The 22,218-nt window shown below is 35.0% G+C and overlaps 1 protein-coding gene across 2 annotated transcripts in view; it reads right to left on the bottom strand.

The window, feature by feature from the left end:
- Nucleotides 1–22,218, bottom strand: part of SEC23A (SEC23 homolog A, COPII coat complex component) — a 65,389-nt gene that overhangs the window by 29,041 nt on the left and 14,130 nt on the right. For both annotated transcript variants that reach the window (XM_060143254.1, XM_060143264.1), the window contains exons 8-13: nt 18,689–18,847; nt 17,474–17,589; nt 13,648–13,771; nt 8,985–9,065; nt 7,877–7,966; nt 6,114–6,220 (exon numbers count right to left, since the gene is read on the bottom strand). In XM_060143254.1, coding sequence (XP_059999237.1) covers nt 6,114–6,220; nt 7,877–7,966; nt 8,985–9,065; nt 13,648–13,771; nt 17,474–17,589; nt 18,689–18,847 — 677 coding nt within the window. The remainder of the gene's footprint in view (nt 1–6,113; nt 6,221–7,876; nt 7,967–8,984; nt 9,066–13,647; nt 13,772–17,473; nt 17,590–18,688; nt 18,848–22,218) is intronic.

Raw genomic sequence — 22,218 nt, 5'->3', positions numbered from 1 at the left:
CTGATTTTTATGATTTCTTTCCTTCTGCTAACTTTGGGTTTTTTTGGTTCTTCTTTCTCTAATTGCTTTAGGTACAAGGTTAGGTTGTTTATTTGAGATGTTTCCTATTTCTTAAGGTAGGATTGTATTGCTATAAAGTTCCCTCTTAGAACTGCTTTTGCTGCATCCCATAGGTTTTGGGTCGTCGTGTCTCCATTGTCATTTGTTTCTAGGTATTTTTTGATTTCCTCTTTGATTTCTTCAGTGATCACTTCGTTATTAAGTAGTGTATTGTTTAGCCTCCATGTGTTTGTATTTTTTACAGATCTTTTCCTGTAATTAATATCTAGTCTCATAGCGTTGTGGTCGGAAAAGATACTTGATACAATCTCAATTTTCTTAAATTTACCAAGGCTTGATTTGTGACCCAAGATATGATCTATCCTGGAGAATGTTCCATGAGCACTTGAGAAAAATGTGTATTCTGTTGTTTTTGGATGGAATGTCCTATAAATATCAATTAAGTCCATCTGGTTTAATGTATCATTTAAAGCTTGTGTTTCCTTATTTATTTTCATATTGTATGATCTGTCCATTGGTGAAAGTGGGGTGTTAAAGTCCCCTACTATGACTGTGTTACTGTCGATTTCCCCTTTTATGTCTGTTAGTATTTGCCTTATGTATTGAGGTGCTCCTATGTTGAGTGCATAAATATTTACAATTGTTATATCTTCTTCTTGGATCGATCCCTTGATCATTATGTAGTGTCCTTCTTTGTCTCTTCTAATAGTCTTTAATTTAAAGTCTATTTTGTCTGATAGGAGAATTGCTACTCCAGCTTTCTTTTGGTTTCCATTTGCATGGAATATCTTTTTCCATCCCCTCACTTTCAGTCTGTATGTGTCTCTAGGTCTGAAAAGGTCTCTTGTAGACAGCAAATATGTGGGTCTTGCTTTTGTATCCATTCAACCAATCTGTGTCTTTTGGTGGGAGCATTTAGTCCATTTACATTTAGGGTAATTATTGATATGTATGTTTCTATTCCCATTTTCTTAATTGTTTTGGGTTTGTTATTGTAGGTCTTTTCCTTCTCTTGTGTTTCTTGCCGAAAGAAGTTCCTTTAGCATTTGTTGTAAAGCTGGTTTGGTGGTGCTGAACTCTCTCAGCTTTTGCTTGTCTGTAAAGGTTTTAATTTCTCCATCAAATCTGAATGAGATCCTTGCTGGGTAGAGTAATCTTGGTTGCAGGTTTTTCTCCTTCATCACTTTAAATATGTCCTGCGAGTCCCTTCTGGCTTGCAGAGTTTCTGCTGAAAGATCAGCTCTTAACCTTATGGGGATTCCCTTGTGTGTTATTTGTTGTTTTTCCCTTGCTGCTTTTAATATGTTTTCTTTGTATTCAATTTTTGACCGTTTGATTAATATGTGTCTTGGCGTGTTTCTCCTTGGATTTATCCTGTATGGGACTCTCTGTGCTTCCTGGACTTGATTAACTAGTTCGTTTCCCATATTAGGGAAGTTTTCAACTATAATCTCTTCAAATATTTTCTCAGTCCCTTTCTTTTTCTCTTCTTCTTCTGGAACCCTGATAATTCGAATGTTGGTGCATTTAATGTTGTCCCAGAGGTCTCTGAGACTGTCCTCAGTTCTTTTCATTCTTTTTTCTTTATTCTGCTCTGCAGTAGTTATTTCCACTATTTTATCTTCCAGGTCACTTATCTGTTCTTCTGCCTCAGTTATTCTGCTATTGATCCCTTCTAGAGTATTTTTAATTTCATTTATTGTATTGTTCATCATTGCTTGTTTCATCTTTAGCTCTTCTAGGTCCTTGTTAAATGTTTCTTGCATTTTCTCTATTCTATTTCCAAGATTTTGGATCATCTTTACTATCATTATTCTGAATTCTTTTTCAGGTAGACTGCCTATTTCCTCTTCATTTGTTAAGTCTGGTGGGTTTTTATCTTGCTCCTTCATCTGCTGTGTGTTTTTCTGTCTTCTCATTTTGCTTATCTTACTGTGTTTGGGGTCTCCTTTTTGCAAGCTGCACGTTCATAGTTCCCATTGTTTTTGGTGTCTGTCCCCAGTGGCTAAAGTTGTTTCAGTGGGTTGTGTAGGCTTCCTGGTGGAGGGGACTAGTGCCTGTGTTCTGGTGGATGAGGCTGGATCTTGTCTTTTTGGTGGGCAGGTCCACGTCTGGTGGTGTGTTTTGGGGTGTCTGTGACTTTAGACCGCCTCTCTGCTAATGGGTGGGGCTGTGTTCCTGTCGTGCTAGTTGTTTGGCATAGGGTGTCCACCACCGTAGCTTGCTGGTCGTTGAGTGAAGCTGGGTGTTGGTGTTGAGATGGAGATCTCTGGGAGATTTTCGCCGTTTGATATTACGTGGAGCTGGGAGGTCTCTTGTGGACCAGTGTTCTGAAGTTGGCTCTCCCACCTCAGAGGCACAGCACTGACTCCCGGCTGCAGCACAAAGAGCCTTTCATCTTTTGGGACATCAGAGGTCTTCTGCCAGCGTTCACTACATGTTCTGTAGGAGTTGTTCCCCGTGTAGATGTATTTCTGATGCATCTGTGGGGAGGAACGTGATCTCCATGTCTTACTCTTCTGCCCATAATTAAAATTATTATGTATTCTTTTCTCTCCACATTAACACACTAAAACCAATCAAAAATTAATGAATAAAAATTTTAGTCTAAGGGATAAATTTGAAATTACGTACGAAATAACGGTAATTTATTAAATTTACATGTTCTATAAATCTAATCCAAACTGATCCTGGGTAGACCCAGCAATAACTTTTGTTTGTTTGTTTAACATTTCACAGAGTTTTGTAATACTTCAGCTGATCTTAGTTCTGAAGTACCTCACTTTAAGCAATTCTGGCAATAGTTACAGACTTTGTGAAAAGCTGAACCCCTTTTACATGACTCAAAGATGTAAGACGTGATCCCAAGAAAATCCTGGCAGCAACGTTCAAAATTCTTCTCCTTTCTTCCTCTATTTTTAATTTTTTTCAAATAGACGAAAAATTTTAAAATATTTTCCAGCTGACTGATACCCACGAATTATCTCAGTCTAACGAAATACCAAGAGGCAGAAAAGAATGAGAATAAATAAAGGAATAAAAGCTGCTAATTATTTTTTTAAAAGATACACCATGCAAAGCACAATATATATATATATATATATATATTTTTTTTTTGGCTGCACTGGGTCTGCATTGCGGCACGCAGGCTTCTCTAGTTGTGGCACATGGGCTCCAGAACACATAGGCTCTGTAGTTTGCACATGCGGGCTCTCTAGTTGAGGCATGAGAGCTCAGTAGTTGCAGTGCATGAGCTTAGTTGCCCCACAGCATGTGGGATCTTGGTTCCCCGACCAGGGGTTGAACTAGCATCCCCTGCATTGGAAGGTGGATTCTTAACCACTGGACCACCATGGAAGTCCCAAAAGCTGGTAGTTTCAAAAGTTATTTTTAGTGCAATTTGAACACTTAGTGATTATACTAATAGTTTAGTTTATCTTTTTATTTTTTTCAATTTTTTTTGGCTGCATCGGGTCTTAGGTGTGGCACATGGGCTCTTCGTTGAGGCATGCAGCATCTTCCGTTGCCGCACACAGGCTGTTCATTGTGGTGCACGGGCTTCTCTCTAGTTGTGCCGTACGGGTTTTCTCTCTCTAGTTGTGGCATGCAGGCTTCAGAGCACGTGGGCTCTGTAGTTTGCAGCACACGGGCTCTCTAATTGAGGCGCACGAGCTCAGTAGTTGTGGCACGTGGGCTTAGTTGCCCAGAGGCATGTGGGACCTTAGTTCCCTAACCAGGGATTGAACCTGCGTTCCCTGCATTGGAAGGCAGATTCTTTATCACTGGACCACCAGGGAAGTCCCTATTTTTTAATTTAAAAATATCACAGAGCTAAAAATAAAGCTGGGTTTTGTTTGTTTATTTTGGTCACGCTGCACGGCTTTTGGGATCTTAGTTCCCCAACCAGGGATTGAACCCGGGCCCATGGCAGTGAAAGTGCTGAGGCCTAACCACTGGACCACCAGGGAATTCCCAAAAACAAAATTGTTTTAAATTGGTATTTTCCCAACTTGTATGACCATGGTGTTCACTTGCTTCAAACTGAAACATACAGGTGACATTTTTCTTCTGAAAATATCAATATAATCGTTCGGTAGTGAAAATAAATTAGCAAATAAGCACATAAAAATTTACTACTTAAAAGTTCTTTAGCCATAAATTTAAAATTTTGCTCTTAAAGTTTAAAGGGTTTGTTCACATTGTAAAATCTGTCTTTTGTATTTTCAGTACCTCTTCACTGTGATTCTTACAACTAGTTTCAAACCAAACTTTCCAGATCAAAGTTATTTTCTCTATAAATATAGGATAACTTTTTTTTATTTTTATTTATTTATTTATTTATTTATTGTGGTATACGGGCCTCTCACTGTTGTGGCCTCTCCCGTTGCAGAGCACAGGCTCCGGACGCACAGGCTCAGCGGCCATGGCTCACAGGCCCAGCCGCTCCACAGCATGTGGGATCTTCCCGGACCGGGGCACGAACCCGTGTCCCCTGCATCGGCAGGCGGACTCTCAACCACTGCGCCACCAGGGAAGCCCTAGGATAACTTTTGACTGTATCTCAGGAACTTGAGTCCTTTATTTTCATATGGCTTATTCACTTAACAAATGCACTTGCCTAGGCCCCTAAAGTCATATTTCTAATTAATAAAGAAAAAAACAAGCCTTGATTATTGAAAATGGTCAGGATAAGTTAATTTGAAAGAGTGGGTGCTTTGGTGAGACACAATGATATAAATGGCACCATAACACACATACTATCTCTCTACAAATAGCCTCATAAATTCTGTGTAAGAAACTGAAAATATATAAACCCATGAAAAATTTCTCATGACAAAAGTTCCCTTTCTCTTGAATGATTAACTTAACTCTTTTTAGAACTTTTCATTTTAAGAATATTTCAAACATAAAGCTATAAGTAGAATAATCTATATATCCATCACCTAGATTTATCAATTGTCAGCACTGTAACATTCTGCTTTATCGATCTCTTTTCCTTCATACACACACACTTTTTCTTTTGCCAAACTTTTTGAGAGTAAGTTACAGATACATCACCCTTTCCCCTAAATTCTTCAGTGTGTATCCTAAGAACAAAAAAGTTCTCTTATATAGCCCCAATGAATTACTAAATTAATGAAATTAAACATTGATAAAATACTATTATCCTATATGTAGACCATATTCAAATTTCCCCAGTTGTCTCAACAAGGTCCTCTATAGCAAAAATTTTCCTGATGGGATTTTATCCAGGATCATATATTGGCTTTAGATGTAATTCTCTTTAGTCTCCTTTAATCTTAACTGGTTACTAACACTTTCTTTGCCTTCTAAGACATTTTTGAAGAGTCTAAGCCAGTGGCTCTATAAAATATCCCTCAAATTGTTATGTCCAGTTGTTTCCTTAAGTAAATATTTTGAATTCCAAGTTAAGTTATACGTGCATATGGGGTTGGGGGTGTGTGCTGAGGGGCCATAAATAAATTGACATGTTTGCCAAGAATCAATACTTCCAAGTTCATGATGTGCAAATGAACAGATGTAAAGGAAAGCTCAGGGGGCACTTTTTCTTCAAAGGAATAATGTATTCCCTTAACATTCATCTAGGATTTTAAGTCAAAGCAAAGTTACAGCAGGACAATAAATCTCTCTACATACTACCCTCTGCTAAGTAACAGACCATCCAACACAACACTGTTTCATTAGGCCATGTCCGTCACTCACCAGAATAGTCTCGTGGTTTTCAGAAATGAAGCTAGAGTTTAAATACAGTTCAATAAAATGAGAGTTACGATGCCTTCAGTGTCCATTTTCTAGGCTATGCCTAAATCAGGTTAAGTTTATACTGACCAACACTTTTCCTACCCAGACAATCAAATCCAAAACAAACAGAAAAAGACCAAAAGCCTGTTCAATTCTAGACTCACCTCATCTAAGAATCCTTTCCAGACTAACTTCATTCCAAAACGTCACTCAAAATAGGAAGCCAGTTTGGGAGCATGATCCAGAATAGTTTTGATATGTAAATCAAATCTCTAACAAATACAACTTACTTCCTAGCAATGGTGGTCACTCGGATACGTCTCTGCCCACTTGAATGCTGATACTGAGTCACAAACTGGATTGCACCACGTCCTCCTTGAGGAATTGGAGCATTATGCTGTATAAATATAAAAGAGTAGAATCTAAGCAAGATCTATTACATTGTTGTCATATAGTCATGGACTGCATATCCTAGCACTAACAAAATTCATTCTAAAATCTATCAGAAGGATGCTTATTTCCAGTGCATACAAAACAGTGGTGATTTGCCACGTGAAAAAGAAACGGATTTGGGAGAGGGGAAAAATTATGGAGTGAGTCAAGCTAGGAAATCAATTTCAAGTAATATATAATTCAGAGAAACATGAAAAAACAAAATGAAGGGAGAAGTGTAAAGAAATTAACAGATAAGAAAAGGCATAAGTGAGGCAATTTTGCCTAATAGTAACTGGATAAAAAGACATTGAGCTAACATAAAAAATAATGAAATAATGTCTTCTGCAGCAACATGGATGGACCTAGATAATCACACTAAGTGAAGTAAGCCAGACAGAGAAAGACATATATCATATGACATGGTTTATATGTGGAATCTAAAAAAACAATGATACAAATGAACTTATATACAAAACAGAAATAGACCCACAGACATAGAAAACAAACTTATGGTTACCAAAGGGGAAAGGGCAGGGGATAAATTAGGACTTTGGGATTAACAGATACACACTACTATATATAAAACAGATAACCAACAAGGACCTACTGTATAGCACAGGGAACTATACTCAATATTTTATAATAACCTATAAGGGAAAAGAATCTGAAAAAAGAATAGAAAAATATACATGTATAACTGAATCACTTTGTTGCACACCTGAAACTAACACAACATTGTAAATAAACTACAATTCAATTAAAAAAAAGAAAAAGAAATTGAGCTAAGTTCTCCTCCCCTAGGTACATAAGATGAAAACACAACTTTGAGGAAGATAATCACATGATGAACAGATGACTAACAGAAAATCATTAATGAGAAGAGACCAATAGTAATATATGATAATGATCCTCAGAAAGAAAAAGTGGGGTGGTCAATAGGGAAACTTTCTTCATGCCCTTTGACAACATTCTTGCTTTGTTGTTGTTGTAACTGTTTGTCAATAAGAGCCACTATATTTTTCACAAATTTTAACTGTAAAAAAAAAATTCCTGCACTTGTCTTAGGAAGGCTGACTACTAATACTTTGTGGTTCATTTTATGCCTAATAACTATTGGTATATAAGTCAATAATTTATCCATTATATCATTCTTTAATATGATAACTTTTTCCTGCAGCAGCAGAAAAAAATCTTTCCAAATATTGGCATCTTTACCTTCCAATCTTTTTCTATAAGTTTTGATATATTAAACTTTCTCGTAGGAGGACTCAAATATTATATACCTTGAGACACCTAGGAGGAACTAGATACCTAATTACAAAAATGCATAACTAGAACAGAATTTAAGATTTTATTTATGCTTCAATTTTTTATTAAAAACAAAAGAAAACTAATACTAAAAGTTGGGTTGCCCAAGGTTGGGCATTTGCAGGTTTCCCTGACATCTCTATTATAGTATGTCCTCTCACCAAGGAGTGTAGCCTTGAGAAACAGAAAATGACAAACAAAAACTCCAAAACAGAATAATCTTTGGGTCATAAGCTCTGGAAATATTCATGGCCTAAATTAAGTATTTTTTCAAATATACATTTCAATATTCAAATATAAAAAGTCATACCTGATTGACAACTTCAAAATATATGGCTAAGGTTGTAGTGGGACTGAGTCCACATATCTTCCATTGACAAGTGCCACCTGTTCCTATCTCCTATAAAAATAAAACATAGTATGTTTGAAAACCAGAGAATATAGTTTATTACTATATATATATTAAGGTGAAAAAGTGGAAAAAAATATCAGTAAGAAAAAATCTATTTCAGGTTTCTAACTAATTCAATAAATGTTAGAGGTTTAAGATTTTTTTAAGATCATATAAATATACTATGAAATAAACTTAAGCAATTTTTACACAAATAAAATTATAATTAATTCAAATTCTTGCTAAGTAAATTACAAAAGTATTGATACAAGTTCTTCATATTGTAGACTTTAAAAATATACACCATTTAATGAAGTAATTACAACTAACATTATCCTTCTATCCAACTATTTAATCTGTGTAAAGAGAGAGTGATTTAACATATAACATACGCATATATGAATATAGGTTCTCTGGATCAGAACTGTGTAATTTAAGCAGTCTAATTCCCAAGAAAACTTCTTAGATATAAATTTTTCCATGCAAACTGCTTAAAATTAATTTTTAAACTCTGTCATTGTAAAGATGATTGCACACTTTGTTATTTGTCCCATCATCCTCTCCACAGCTACATGATTCTACTATTTCAAAGTGCCTTATATGTCCACTAGATGTGATAAAAGAAAAGAAAGGAATTGAAGCTTAAAAGCTTAAATCTGCTGGCTACTTTGACGGAAATTCTACTAACGAAAAAAATTTCAGAATTAATTTTGACTTTCAGGAGTCTCCAAATTTCCAAATCATAGTTGTTGTTTTTTCAGGCACGCTGGGCAAGGAATAACTTAGGCATAAAAAATAGAAGACTGGTGACAGTACAAAAGTTTTAATTTAGGGGTGAATGGGAAAAGGGGTATGTGGAAAGAACAACAACAAACAGAGGTATACCAATGGAAGCTGAGCCACATTCTACTGTAAAACAGCCCACACAATAATTTTGAAAGGAATGCTATAGACTGCCACCCCAGGTCTCTCTTGGATCTGCCCTGAGAATTAACTGTATTTTCTTTTTAGAATAAAGATGACTTACATTTTCAGACACACAGGGTCCTTTAGAATTGAGAGACACACAGGGTCCAATAGCTCCTGAAATCTTTATTTCCCTTGAGGTCTGCAAAATAAGAATATATTGTCAGCCCTCCATATCAGTGGGTTCCACAGCTGCAGGTTCGACCAACCTCGGATTGAAAATACTTGAAAAAAAGTTTTTCAGAAAGCTCCAAAAAGCAAAACTAGAATTTGCTGTGCACAGGCAACTATTTACATAGCATTTACATTTTATTAGATATTATAACTAATCTAGAGATGATTTAAAGTATGTGGGAGGATGTGTGTAGGCTACATAAGAATATTACACCATTTTATAGAGGACTTGAGCATCTGCAGTGGTGGTGTGGGGGAGGTGTCCTGGAACCAGTCCCCTACAGATACCAAGGAATGACTCTAGTACACTTTGGTGTACCACCTTCTATTTTAACTCCCATTGAAAATCTGTCACCAAGACTGGTTTCTTTCCAATCTCCACTAACCCCCAAATTTAAGCTAATGTTATCTTCTATCTAAAAATTTGGAAGCCCAACTCAAGTTTTCTTACATGAGATTCTTTTTCCTGACAAATCCTGAATACCACTATCAAGACAAATTTTACCCCAAACACTGTTCTTCATTAACCTATAAGGGCTTCTTCTGCCTACACATGCATCTCCAAACTACAACCAAACCACATAATTAAAACTATTTCACTTACATTCCAATACAAACCATCCACTCTCACTGGGCAGTCTTCCCAAACATACCATGCTGATTCTCACCTCTGTGCCTCTCTTCACACTGGGCTCCCAACTAAAATCATTCTCCTCAACCAAGTTAAACTCTGCCACGTTTCAAAAACCACTCTAAGTCACTGTAAAACCATCTAGGATAAATTGTATCCTGCATACATTCATTTTTCTTCCCTAAACCTTTACAGCTCTTTTATAATCTACTATTGTTTCATTCAATCACATGTGTTAATCTTGTCTTTCTATAAAGAATAAGTTCTTTATAAGAATACCTGTGTCTTAGATATTCCCTGAGATCTCTACAATTTCCTAGCTTAATGCTGGACATATACCAAGCATTCAATGAAATAAGAAGATTAACAAGAAATATTTAATAACTCAAAATCAATGTGCTTGTAAGACACTTAAAAATAACACTAAGCCTTTGGGTTTCTTGAATCCCAAATTTGAAATGAATGATAGAATTGAATAATATCAACAACTTACCAAAAACAATTACTGATTATCCAAATAAAACAGAAAATGTTTCTCTTAAGTTAGATACCAACTCCTGCAATTAAAGAATCTAGCACTAACATAAGCAAATTTAGCACTAAAAAAAACATACAGGCATACCTTGGAGATATTGTGGTTTTGGTTCCAGACCACCACAATAAAGCAACTATTGAGAATAAAGAGAATCAAACCAATTTTTTTATTTCTCACAAAGTTATGTTATATAACTTTATGTTACATAAAGTTATATTTATACTACACTGTAGTCTATTAAGTGTGCAATAGCATTATGTCTTAAAAAACAATATACATAGCTTAATTTTTAAATGCTTTATTGCTAAGAAATGCTATCATCTGAGCCTTCAGTGAGTCATAAACTTTTTGCTGGTGGAGGGTCTCGCCTCGATGTTGATGGCTGCTGACTGATCAGGGTGATGGTGGTTGCTGAAGGTTGGGGTGACTGTGGCTATTTCTTTTTTCTGTTTCTTTTTTTTGAAGTATAGTTGATTTACAATGTTGTGTTAATTTCTTCTGTACAGCAAAGTGATTCAGTTACACAAATATATACATTCTTTTTTATATATTCTTTTCCATTATGGTTTATCATAGGATATTGAATACAGCTCTCTGTGCTATACAGTAGGACCTTGTTGTTTACCCATTCCATATATAATAGCTTACATCTCCTAATCCCAACTTCCCACTCCATTCCTCCCCCAGCCCCCTGCCCCTTGGCAACCACAAGTCTGTTCTCTATGTCAGTGAGTCTGTTTCTGTTTTGTAGATAGGTTCCTTTGTGTCATATTTTAGATTCCACATATAAGTGATATCATATGGTATTTGTCTTTCTCTTTCTTACTTACTTCACTTAGTATGATAATCTCTAGTTGCATCCATGTTGCTGCAAAGGGCATTCTTTCTTTCTTTCTTATGGTTGAGTAGTATTCCATTGTGTATATGTACCACATCTTCTTTATCCATTCATCTGTCGATGGACATTTGGGTTGTTTCCATGTCTTGGCTATCATGAATAGTGCTGCTATGAACATAGGGGTGTATGTATCTTTTTGAATTAGAGTTTTGTCTGGATATATGTGGCAATTTCTTAAAATAAGACAACAATGAAGTTTGCTGCATTGAATGACTCTTCCTTTCACAGTTTCTCTGTAGCATGCAATGCTGTTTGATAGCGTTTTACCCACAGTTGAACTTCTTTCAAAATTGGAGTCAGTCCTCTCAAACCCTGTCACTGCTTTATCAACTAAGTTTATGTAATATTTTAAATCCTTTGTTGTCATTTCAACAATCTGTACAGCATCTTCATCAGTAGATTCCATTTCAAGAAACCACTTTCTTTGCTCATCCATAAGAAGCAACTCCTCTCCATTCAAGTTTTATCATGAGGTTGCAGCAGTTCAATCACATCTTCAGGCTCTACTTCCAATTCTAGTTCTCTAGCTGTTTCCACTACATCTGCAGTTACTTCTTCCACTGAAGTCTTGAACCCCTCACATTCATCCATGAGGGCTGGAATCAACTTCTTTCAAGCTCTTGTTAAGACTGATATTTTGATCTCTTCCCACGAATCACAAATGTTCTTAATGGCATCTGAATGGTGAATTCTTTCCAGAAGGTTTTCAATCTACTTTGCCAAGATTCATCAGAGGAACCACTGTCTATGGTAGCTATAGCCTTATGAAATGTATTTCTTAAAAAATAAGACTTGAAAGTTGAAATTACTCCTTGATCCATGGACTGCATGATGGATGTTGTGTTAGCAGGCATGGAAACAACTTGAATCTCATTGTCCATCTCCAACAGAGCTCTTAGGTGACCAGGTGCATTGTCAATAAGCAGTAATATTTAGAAAAGATTCTTTTTTTTCTGAGTGGTAGGTCTCAACAGTGGGTTTAAAATATTCAGTAAACCATGTGGTAAACAGATATGCTGTCATCCAGGCTATGTTGTTTCATTAATAGAGCATAGGCAGAGTAGATTCTTAAGGGCCCAAGGATCTCGAGAAATGGTAAATGAGTATTAGGTCAACTTAAACTCACCGACCGCATTAGTCCCTAACGAGAGAGTCAGCCTGTCCTTTGAAGCCCACCACTGACTTCTCTCTAGCTATGAAAGTTCTCAATGGCATCTTCTTCCAGTAGAAGGTTGTTTCATCTATATTGAAAATCTGTTGTTTTATGTAGCCACCACCTTTATTCATTATCTTAGTTAGATCTTCTGGATAACTTGCTGCAGCTTCTACATCAGCACTCGATGCTTCCCCTTGCACTTTTATGTTACAAAGCTGGCTTCTTTCTTTAAACCACATGAACCAACTCTGCTAGCTTCAAACTTTTCTTCTGCAGCTTCCTCACCTCTCTCAGCCTTCCTAGAATTGAAGGGAGGACAGGACTTGCTCTGGATTAGGCTTTGGCTTAAGGGAACATTGTAGCAGGTTTGATCCTCTATCCAGACCACTAAAACTTTCTCCATATCAGCAGTCAGGCTGTTTTTCTTTCTTATCCTTTGTGTGTTCACTGGAGTAGCACTTCTAATTTCTTTTAAGATCTCCTCCTTTGCATTCACAACTTGACCAACTGTTTGGAACCAAGAGACTTAGCTTTGGCCTGTCTTGGTTTTTGACATGTCTTCCTCACAAAGCTTTTGATTTAAAGTGAGAGATGTGGGACTCTTCCTTTCACTTGAACACTTAGAGACCATTGTAGGGTTATTAATTGGCCTAATTTCAATATTGCTGTGTCTCAGGGAATAGAGAGGCCTGAGAAAAGGGAGAGAGACAAGGGAACGGCCAGCAGCTGGAGCAATCAGAACACACACATTTACTGATTAAGTTCACTGTCTTAAATGGGTACGGTTCATGGTGCCCCAAAACAATTACAATAGTAACATCAAAGATCACAGACCACAGATCACCATAACAAATATAATAATAATGAAAAAGTTTGAAATATTGTGAGAATTACCAAAATGTGACACAGAGACATGAAGTGAGCAAATGCTGTTGAAAAAATGGTGCCAGCAGACTTGCTCCACACAGGGTTGCCACAAACCTTCAATTTGTAAAAAAATGCAGTATCTGCGAAGCACAATAAAATGAGGTATGCCTATACTTAAAAAGTTAAACCCTATATAAACAAAAAATAGAGTTAAAGGAAATTTTACTTATATAATTTCCTCTTGTTTTAACAATTATTTAGAGATGCTCAAGTAAAATTTCATTGTACATTTAACGATGAACATTTTTCTGGTGAACAAATCTCTAACTCCAGGTTTCAATACAAAATAACCACTATTTTTAAAGCATATCTTGAATTTGATTGATGATGTTTTAAAATTATGATCAAGCCTACAAATTTCTCTCTTGGTAACATACCATACATGTCAAGTTTTGGTTCTTACCTTTATTTCTAATGTACCACCAAAGCCCATTTTAAACTGTCCATGCATATCTTTGGTAAAAACTCTTTGAAAAGTTTGCTTGAATAAGGAAGTGTTGAAAGAGTCACCCATTACCATGTATCCTCTGCATGGAAAGAGGAAAAAACAATGTGACACAAGAGTCCATGTGTAAAACCAGAAAAGTAAATTATTTTTCAACACTACCAACAAAATTTTAAAGATATTTCCCAAGATGTGTGATATTAACATTAATTTAAAAAACTCAATTATATGAAAATATCCCCACGCCACAAATAATCTCAATTCTGAGGGTACCTGAGTGCCCCTAACACTTGTATCTGTCCTCAGTAATTTTTAAAAATTCTTTTTTAAATAGGTAATACATCTATACATTACAAAATTCAAAAAGTACAAAAGGGTACATAGTAATATATGTGTCTCTCCCATCCCAGTTACCCAGTTCTCCCTACTGGTGAAGACATCTGAGAGTTCACAGCATTCATTGTCATTCTTAAAAATAAATATCTCCATGTGTAGTGTGTGTATATGCATATATTGTCTCTGTGTGTCACACTGAACTTAACAGTGTTATACCCAGTGAATGAGAATACAGGCATATTTTGGGAGCATTTTCACTTTATGCACTTAAGTACTGTTAAATTTTTTTCAGTAACCATGTACCTTTATAAATTTTTTTAAGTTTTAAAAAACACTGTCAAATAAAAACTATTCTGAGATGCCATTTCCACCCTAATAAATCAGCAAATCAGTCTGACAACATATTTTGTTGATGAGGCTGTGGAAAAACGGGCATGCTCATAATTGCTTATGGGAATGGAAAATGGTGCAAACCCAATGCAAGGGAACTTGACAGTATCTAACAAAATTACATATGTATTTTCTCTGTAATCCAGCCACCCCACTATTAGGAATCTATCCCAAAGATAATCGGGCAAACAAAAACCAAAAAGCAAAATACAGGCACAAATCTATTCACTGAAGTACTATTTATAATAATAAAAGATTGGAAACAATCCAGATGACCATGTATTAGACTAGCTGAATAAAATATGGTACAACCACACAATGGAGTGACATACAGTTGACCCTTGAAAACCACAGGTTTTGAACTGCATGAGTCCACTTATGAGCGGATTTTTTTCAGTAGTAAATATTACAGAACTACACTATCCACTGATGGTTGAATCTGAGGATGCAGAACTGCAAATATAGAGGAACCACAGATATGGAGGGCCAACTAAAAATTATACTCAGACTTTCCACTATGCAAAGGGTCAGTTCCCCCAATCCTCAAATTATTCAAGGGTCAACTGTACTACTATAAACCCATTTCCAAGATATCAGTAAAAAAATGCAAAGTAGGGGAAGCTATGTAAAACTTTCTACTGTTTAAATTAAAAGGCGGATACATATATCCATATACAACCTGAGTCCAAACATTTACATGTATTTGTTCATCATATTTTTAAAATATTTTAAGTAGTTTTTAAAATAACAATAAAACAATCAAAAATTACATTAGGCAAAAGAAAAAAAACTGATGTGGTATAATTAATCAATGGAAATTTTATTTTTGATACTGCTAAAGTCTTAATTTATGTTATCTCTGATGCTATTATAGATTGTATGCTGTTAAATTTTGTTTGCTTTTTATAGTTGACCCTTGAACAATGTGGAGTTTAGGGCACAGACCCTTATGTGCAGTCAAAAATCTATGTAAAACTTTATAGTCAGCCCTCCGTATCCATGGTTCCACATCCTTGGAGTCAACCAACCAAGGATCATGTAGTACTATAGTATGTATATATTGAAAAAAATCCACATATAAGTGGACCTGTGCAGTTCAAACCCATGGTGTCCCAGGGTCTACTCTATTTGTTACTGTTATACAAAAATATAGTTGAATTTTGTACACTGACCTTGATTTAGAAGTCTTGACAACTTAACATACTAATTCTAATAGTTTGCATGTAGATTTTTTCAGATTTTCCACTTTTGCAAACATGTCATCTAGAACGATCTATGTTATCACTAAACCTAGTAAAACATCCTAAAATAATGGCAACGTATACCATACCCTACTTATCCACTCCCTTTTACAGCAAACCTCTATGAAAGAGCTGTCTATACCTTTACTACTCAGTGTTGCCCTTGGTCCAACAACATTAGCATCACCAAGGGTCTTGTTTGAAAAGCAGAATTTCAAGTTCCATCCTATGCATACTAAATCCAGAATCTATATTTTAACAAGCTATCCAACTGACTTGTACATGTGAAATGAAAGTCTGAGAAGCTCTGGTCTATGTCAGCTGCTTCCGATCCCCTCCTCCTGTTCCTTTTCTTATTCACTCTAAGTCAACTTTCAGTGCTCTTAGGAAGGTCACCAATGACCTTCGTAGTGTTAAATTACACAATCTTACAATCTCATCCACTTTTATTGCTTTAAAAAACCAACAATAGGGACTTCCCTGGAGGCGCAGTGCTTAAGAATCCGCCTGCCAATGCAGGGGACACGCGTTCAATCCCTGGTCTGGGAAGATCCCACATGCCGTGGAGCAACTAAGCCCGTGTGCCACAACTACTGAAGCCCATGTACTCTAGGGCCCATGCTTCGCAACAAGAGAAGCCACTGCAATGAGAAGCCCGCGCACCGCAATGAAGAGTAGCCCCTGCTTGCCGCAACTAGAGAAAGCCTGTGCACAGCAACCCAATGCAGCCAAAAAATAAAAACCACAGCAATATTCTGACAACTCCTGCATTTATATCTCTACATACAAATTCAGACCTATCTTCTGCATTTGTAGGTTCTAATATCCAACTGCCTACTCAACCTCTCCCCATGGATGTCTACTGGCATCTCCAACCAAACATGTTCAAAACTGAACTCCTAATCTTCTCCCCAAATGTTCTTCCTCCCAGTCTTACCCATTTCAATAAAGGACAACTCAATCCTTCTAGACTTATTTGGTTTTCTCAAACCCCAGATCCAACCTCCTAGCAAATTCTCTGTCTTCTAAATATACCCCAAATCCAACCACTTCTCACCAGCTGTGATGCCACCACTTGATATTCCTGTGTCCCTCTACGTACTAAAGACAACTAAAGTCAAATGATCCTTTTAAAGCATTAGGTCAGATCATATCACTCCTCTCATGAAAACTCTCTAATGACTTCCCATCTCACTCAAAGAAAAATCCAACAAACTAGGAATAGGAACATACTCAACCTGATAAAGGCATCTACAAAAATCCACAGCTAACATTATACTTAATGGTGAAGGATAAAATGGTGTCCCCCTAATATCAAGAACAGGCATATCTATAGGGACAGAAAGTAGTTTAGTGGTTGTCTAGGCTGAAAGGGGGAGGGGGAGGAAGGAGAATTGGGAAGTGACTGCTAATAGGTACAGAGTTTCTTGCTGGGATAATGTAAATGTCCTAAAATAAAATCATGGTGATGGGTAGAATATACTAAAAGAAAAAAAAAAACCATTAAATTACATGCTTTAAATGAGTAAATTTTATAGTATGTGAATTATATCTCAAAAAAGCTACCAAAATAATAATATAAAACAATGACTGAAGGGTATGAAGATGATCTTTTCAAACAGAACTTGTGCCTTTTTAACTGTATTTTAGAAAAAATTTAAAGTAAGCTTTACTGAAAGGAGTATCAAAAACTGTTAATAGCTGTTGCCCTGGAGTGGCAGGATCATGACTATTTTTTTTTTCCATTATTGGTTTATATTTGTAAAGTGTCATTATTAGTTTATAACTGCAATACTTGTAAAAACGTATATACATACCCAGTAAGGTTAGGACAGCATTTCATCTCCAGGAGACCTGTCTGATCTAATGCACATGCATAGATATCAATAACATGACCAGTCGTAGCAGCGCGATTAGCCAATGCTTCAAAATGCTACAACAGATTTTTTAAGATCAAATCAAAGTAATGTACAAACTTAATCATCCTATAAATCTTTTGCCATTAATAAATCAAAATGATCTAAGAAATACTAAAGAATAATCCATAATAATTTAAGTGTGATTTGTTCTAATTTAATTTTCTATAACGTCTCATAAAATGATACGATAACTTCTAATAAGTCTGACACTCTCACATTCTTTTCTTTAAATGCCATTCATTCTAAATGAACTCCTAAATTTCAAGCTAACCTTGAAGAAAGGCATGTTGCTCTTCATACATACATGATGGAAGAACAACACAGAACTCTTTTTCCTGGATAAATCTATACTCAAGTAACATGAAAAATAGACAATAGCAAAAGTATTAAGATAAACAAATATAAAACTTCTTTTGAAGCTCTAAGAAATACTCCAAATTCAAAAGGGAAATTAGGTGACAGGAAAAAAAGCATCCATTAATAGTGACAAAAATTATCTGTTATTAATTACACCCTAAAAATATAATAATGACTACCAAAAAGAAATATGAGATAATACAGGACAACTAAACTAAAATTGTAAACTCTAGACAATTTTTTTAAAAAGGGGGGGAGGGATGGGACATTAACAAGCAGAACCAATACAAGGGTATCAAGAATCAACAGTAGTGAAAATGTACTGACACTAACCCAGATAAAATTGAAGTTACATGAACAGAGAACAACTTATGAGAAAATGATGGACTATTCAAGCTATGAACAATATACATATCTAAAGGGCAGCCTCCTGGAAATGAAAAATTGGAAAATTCAAGAAATTCTTCCTGATGGGAAAGACATTCTTTAACATGAATATTAAAAAAGACACACAGGTTTTCTCTCAGGAGTAGTTTTTAAAGAGACACCTATTGGTGCCCCTTATTAAGTTTTTAAATATTTAAAACCAGAAAAAATATAACAAATTATCAAGGAAGAAAAAGACTATTTCTCTAATTCTGAGGAGCAGTTGCAGGATCATCACAATATCAGACTTATCAGAAAGTAATTATATTCTTCCTCTTCCATCAAATGAATTTTTCTAATAAGGCAAAAAGACTTAAAAACCAAAATTACCTTAGTTCCCTTTTTAACATATTTGGCATTGTCTTTTTCAATGTCATGCCATGATCTTATGGGTGTCTTCAATTCGTCTCCAACCACCATTCCAGGACCCTGAGTGGCTGGACCACCAATGAACATCATGATACGAGCACCAGTGTTGGGAAAAGTACACTATCAGGAAAAAGTAATTCATGAGAAGAGCTTAAAGGAAAACATATGGATATACATTTATGACAGTGAATTTTTATATATTCTTTCTAGAAAAGCATACATTTTCCAAGAATAATCAAATGTTTAAAACAAAATTTAAAAACAAGATGTTTGTGTGAATATCTTTCTTTTGAAATCCTATTCTAATAGCAATGCCTTCCTAATTTTAAAATAATCTATAAACCTGATCCCTATAAGCAAGGATGTTTCTCCTGCTTAACTAGTACTAGATAGGGAAGAGTAGGAAAAGAAGAAGAAAAGAGGGTATCTTTTTCTGTTTGGTTGTTATTTTTGTTTTCTATGCTTAAAATACATGCACAACTTTTATTTCTAATTCAAACTGATGGATTGAGTACTTCAATCTACCTCCCCCTTCTTCCCAAGATGCCAGTGAAATGATATAAATGGTACTGTTTAAAAAATAAATAAGAAAGAGTACTATCAGCAGACTAGAAATTTTGAGGAATCCAAACAACAGATTGTACTGGATTGACAAAAGAATTTTAACTATATATATTATGTATAATTTAAAATATATATATGTACATATATATATACCAAAAGTAAGCCAGATCTTCCCAAGGGAATATCTTAAAAACTCTACATTTAGAGTCAAAAAAACACAAAAAGCAGCAATGGGCCAAAGAAGTGCAGTCAGCTCCAGAAACAGCAGCTAATGACAACAGATTTTAGCAATTCCTAAGAAGAGCTCTCTGAGAAAAGTAGGCAATCTTCCCAGAGAAGGTTCTTAGCATAGAAATTGGGGGCTGAAAGATACAGAACACATGTTACAATGAATATCAAAACAAATATGACAACTCTCAAGAGATTCTAGAATTAAAATCATGGCAAAAGTAAAAGGAATGGGCTAAAAAGCATGTCTGAAGACCAAGTTAGAGATATGGAAAATAAACTTGAAGAAACCTCTAAGAAATAGGAGAAAAGAAGGAAAACATGAGGGAAAAAAATAAAGATATGAAGAAATGCAGAAGTCCAGCATCAATCTAATGAATATAGAATAAAAAAGAAAAAAGAAAGTAAGCTGAAGAATGACAGAAGTCTTAATGAAAGGACCTACCAACAACCAAACATAATTAATGAAAAAATAATCAAACCTAAACACAACCTAATGAAATTTCAGAACTCTAAAATTAAAGAGAACATTCTAAAAATGTTCAGTGGGAAAAATAAGTTTCCTGAAAAGGACTAAGAATGAGACTACATCAAATTATCCAATAAACTATCTGTTAGAATACTAGCGAGGAATGGCTCAAAGATCCTATTGAAGACAGGGACCCAAAGTACAAATGAAGTGAGAGGGAAAAATTAAAAAACATTTTTAGACATGCAAGAACTCAGAAAATTTATAATAAACAAAAGAACTGAGTACAATCCAAAAGAAACAGGGAATCTAGAAAAAAAAAATTTAAAGGTATCCTAAGACTTTAATACATGAAAGATTCCCCAGCAAGCAGCAAAACTGCAATTACAAAGAATTACATCTCCTTCTCTATGTGTATAACCACTCTATTCCACAATTAACAATATTTATATATCATATTTGAAATGCTTTTATTTCTAATTTCTATAAGCAGTTATTGAACAAAAATACACAGTGCATTTTCAAGCTACATTATAGCTTCAGAAAAGAATGTCAATGATATATATTTTGATGATAATTTTAAAAATTCATGATTAACAAATCTAGGCAAGAGCAAGGAAAACTGCCTTTTACTTTTCATTTTTATACATCCTTGCATATTTGAATGTTTTTATTAGGTATACTTATTACTTCTATAACATTCTTAAACTAGATTAATAAACAAATAAAAATACTGTTTTCATACTGGGTATCATCCTGATGAGGTAACAGCAGTCATGTAAAGCTGAAACATCAGTAAAGAACAAGAACAAATTAAAGTATACAAACCACACACCTTCATACCTAGAACTCAAAAAGCATTCAAACTTCAAGTTACTTATAAGTAAAAAATAAATAAATAAACACTAAGTCCCAGTGAGCTATCTCCCATGCAAGCCTTCACACAAGCAAGGGCAGTTTGGGGAAAAGTACAAGGAAGAAAGAAGGAAGCTAGCAGCCAGCATAGAACAACTGCCAGATTCAAATGAAAACTTATTAAGGGGCACTAAAGAACAGCAAGAAAATAATCAAGAGCATGAAAACGAAATAAATAAGAATAAAAAATCAGAGATAAAGTGGTTGAAATAGAAAACAAGCAAAGATCCAATTTATGTATAATTGGAGTTCTTAAAGAAGATAAACAAAACAATGAAAAAACTAACACTTAAAACTGTAATACAAGAAAACTTTATAGAAACAAAATACTTGAATACACATATAGAAAAGGATCACCAGGCACTAGAGAAAATTAACCCACAGGACATACTAGTAATACTCCAAGCAAATGATCAAGTAATTTACAAGGGCAAGAGAATTAGGCTGGCATAATTGCATAAGCTCAATCTACTCATGATTAAAGATCAGATAAACCCAAATTGAGAGTCCTTCTACAAAATAACTAGCCTATACCCCTAAAAAGTATCGTCATGAAACACAAAGAAAAACTGTGGAACTGTTCCAGAATAAAGAACACCAAAGAGACATGACAAGTGAATACAATATACAGTATTATTAGGATAACTGGTGAAATCTGAATAAAGTTTAAAGATTAGAAAATAGTGTTATATCAATGTTAATTTCATGATTGTTAAATGAACTGTGGTTATACAAAGGAATGTTCTTATGTAATTAAGAAATGCACACTAAAGAACTTAGAAGTAAAGGGACATCACATTTGTAACTGACTTTCAAATGGTTTTTTAATATTTATATGTGTGTAACATATAAATAGATACCTATATATAGCTACATCTATATTTATAGAGAGAGCACACTATATAAAGATCTGGAGAGAGAAGGATAAAGCAAATGTAATAAAATGTTAACATCTGAGGAATCTGGGTGAAAGGTTTAAAGGAATTCTTTGAACCATTTTTGTAACTTTTCCATATGTTTGGAATTATGTCAAAGTAGAAAGTTAAAAGAATAAAAACTGATAGTAACAGATAACTCACCGTAAAAAATAGGAAACCACGAATCCACAGTGATATTAATAAATGAATAAATTGAAAGTTTGATGAGGAATAGGATATTTGCATGGTTTCAAAGATCCTCACCATCTAATGTTTATTAATTACAAAAGGAGGGGAAATAAGAGTAATTTTACAGTGGAGAAACCTGGCAGACACACCTTAATGAGTGATCAAAGTCATAATCATCAATAATGGGCAAATGAAAATCATGTGCCACC

This window comes from Lagenorhynchus albirostris, chromosome 1, assembly GCF_949774975.1.
Source record: "Lagenorhynchus albirostris chromosome 1, mLagAlb1.1, whole genome shotgun sequence".
Lineage (NCBI taxonomy): Eukaryota > Metazoa > Chordata > Mammalia > Artiodactyla > Delphinidae > Lagenorhynchus > Lagenorhynchus albirostris.
This window is presented reverse-complemented; position numbering and strand designations above follow the sequence as displayed.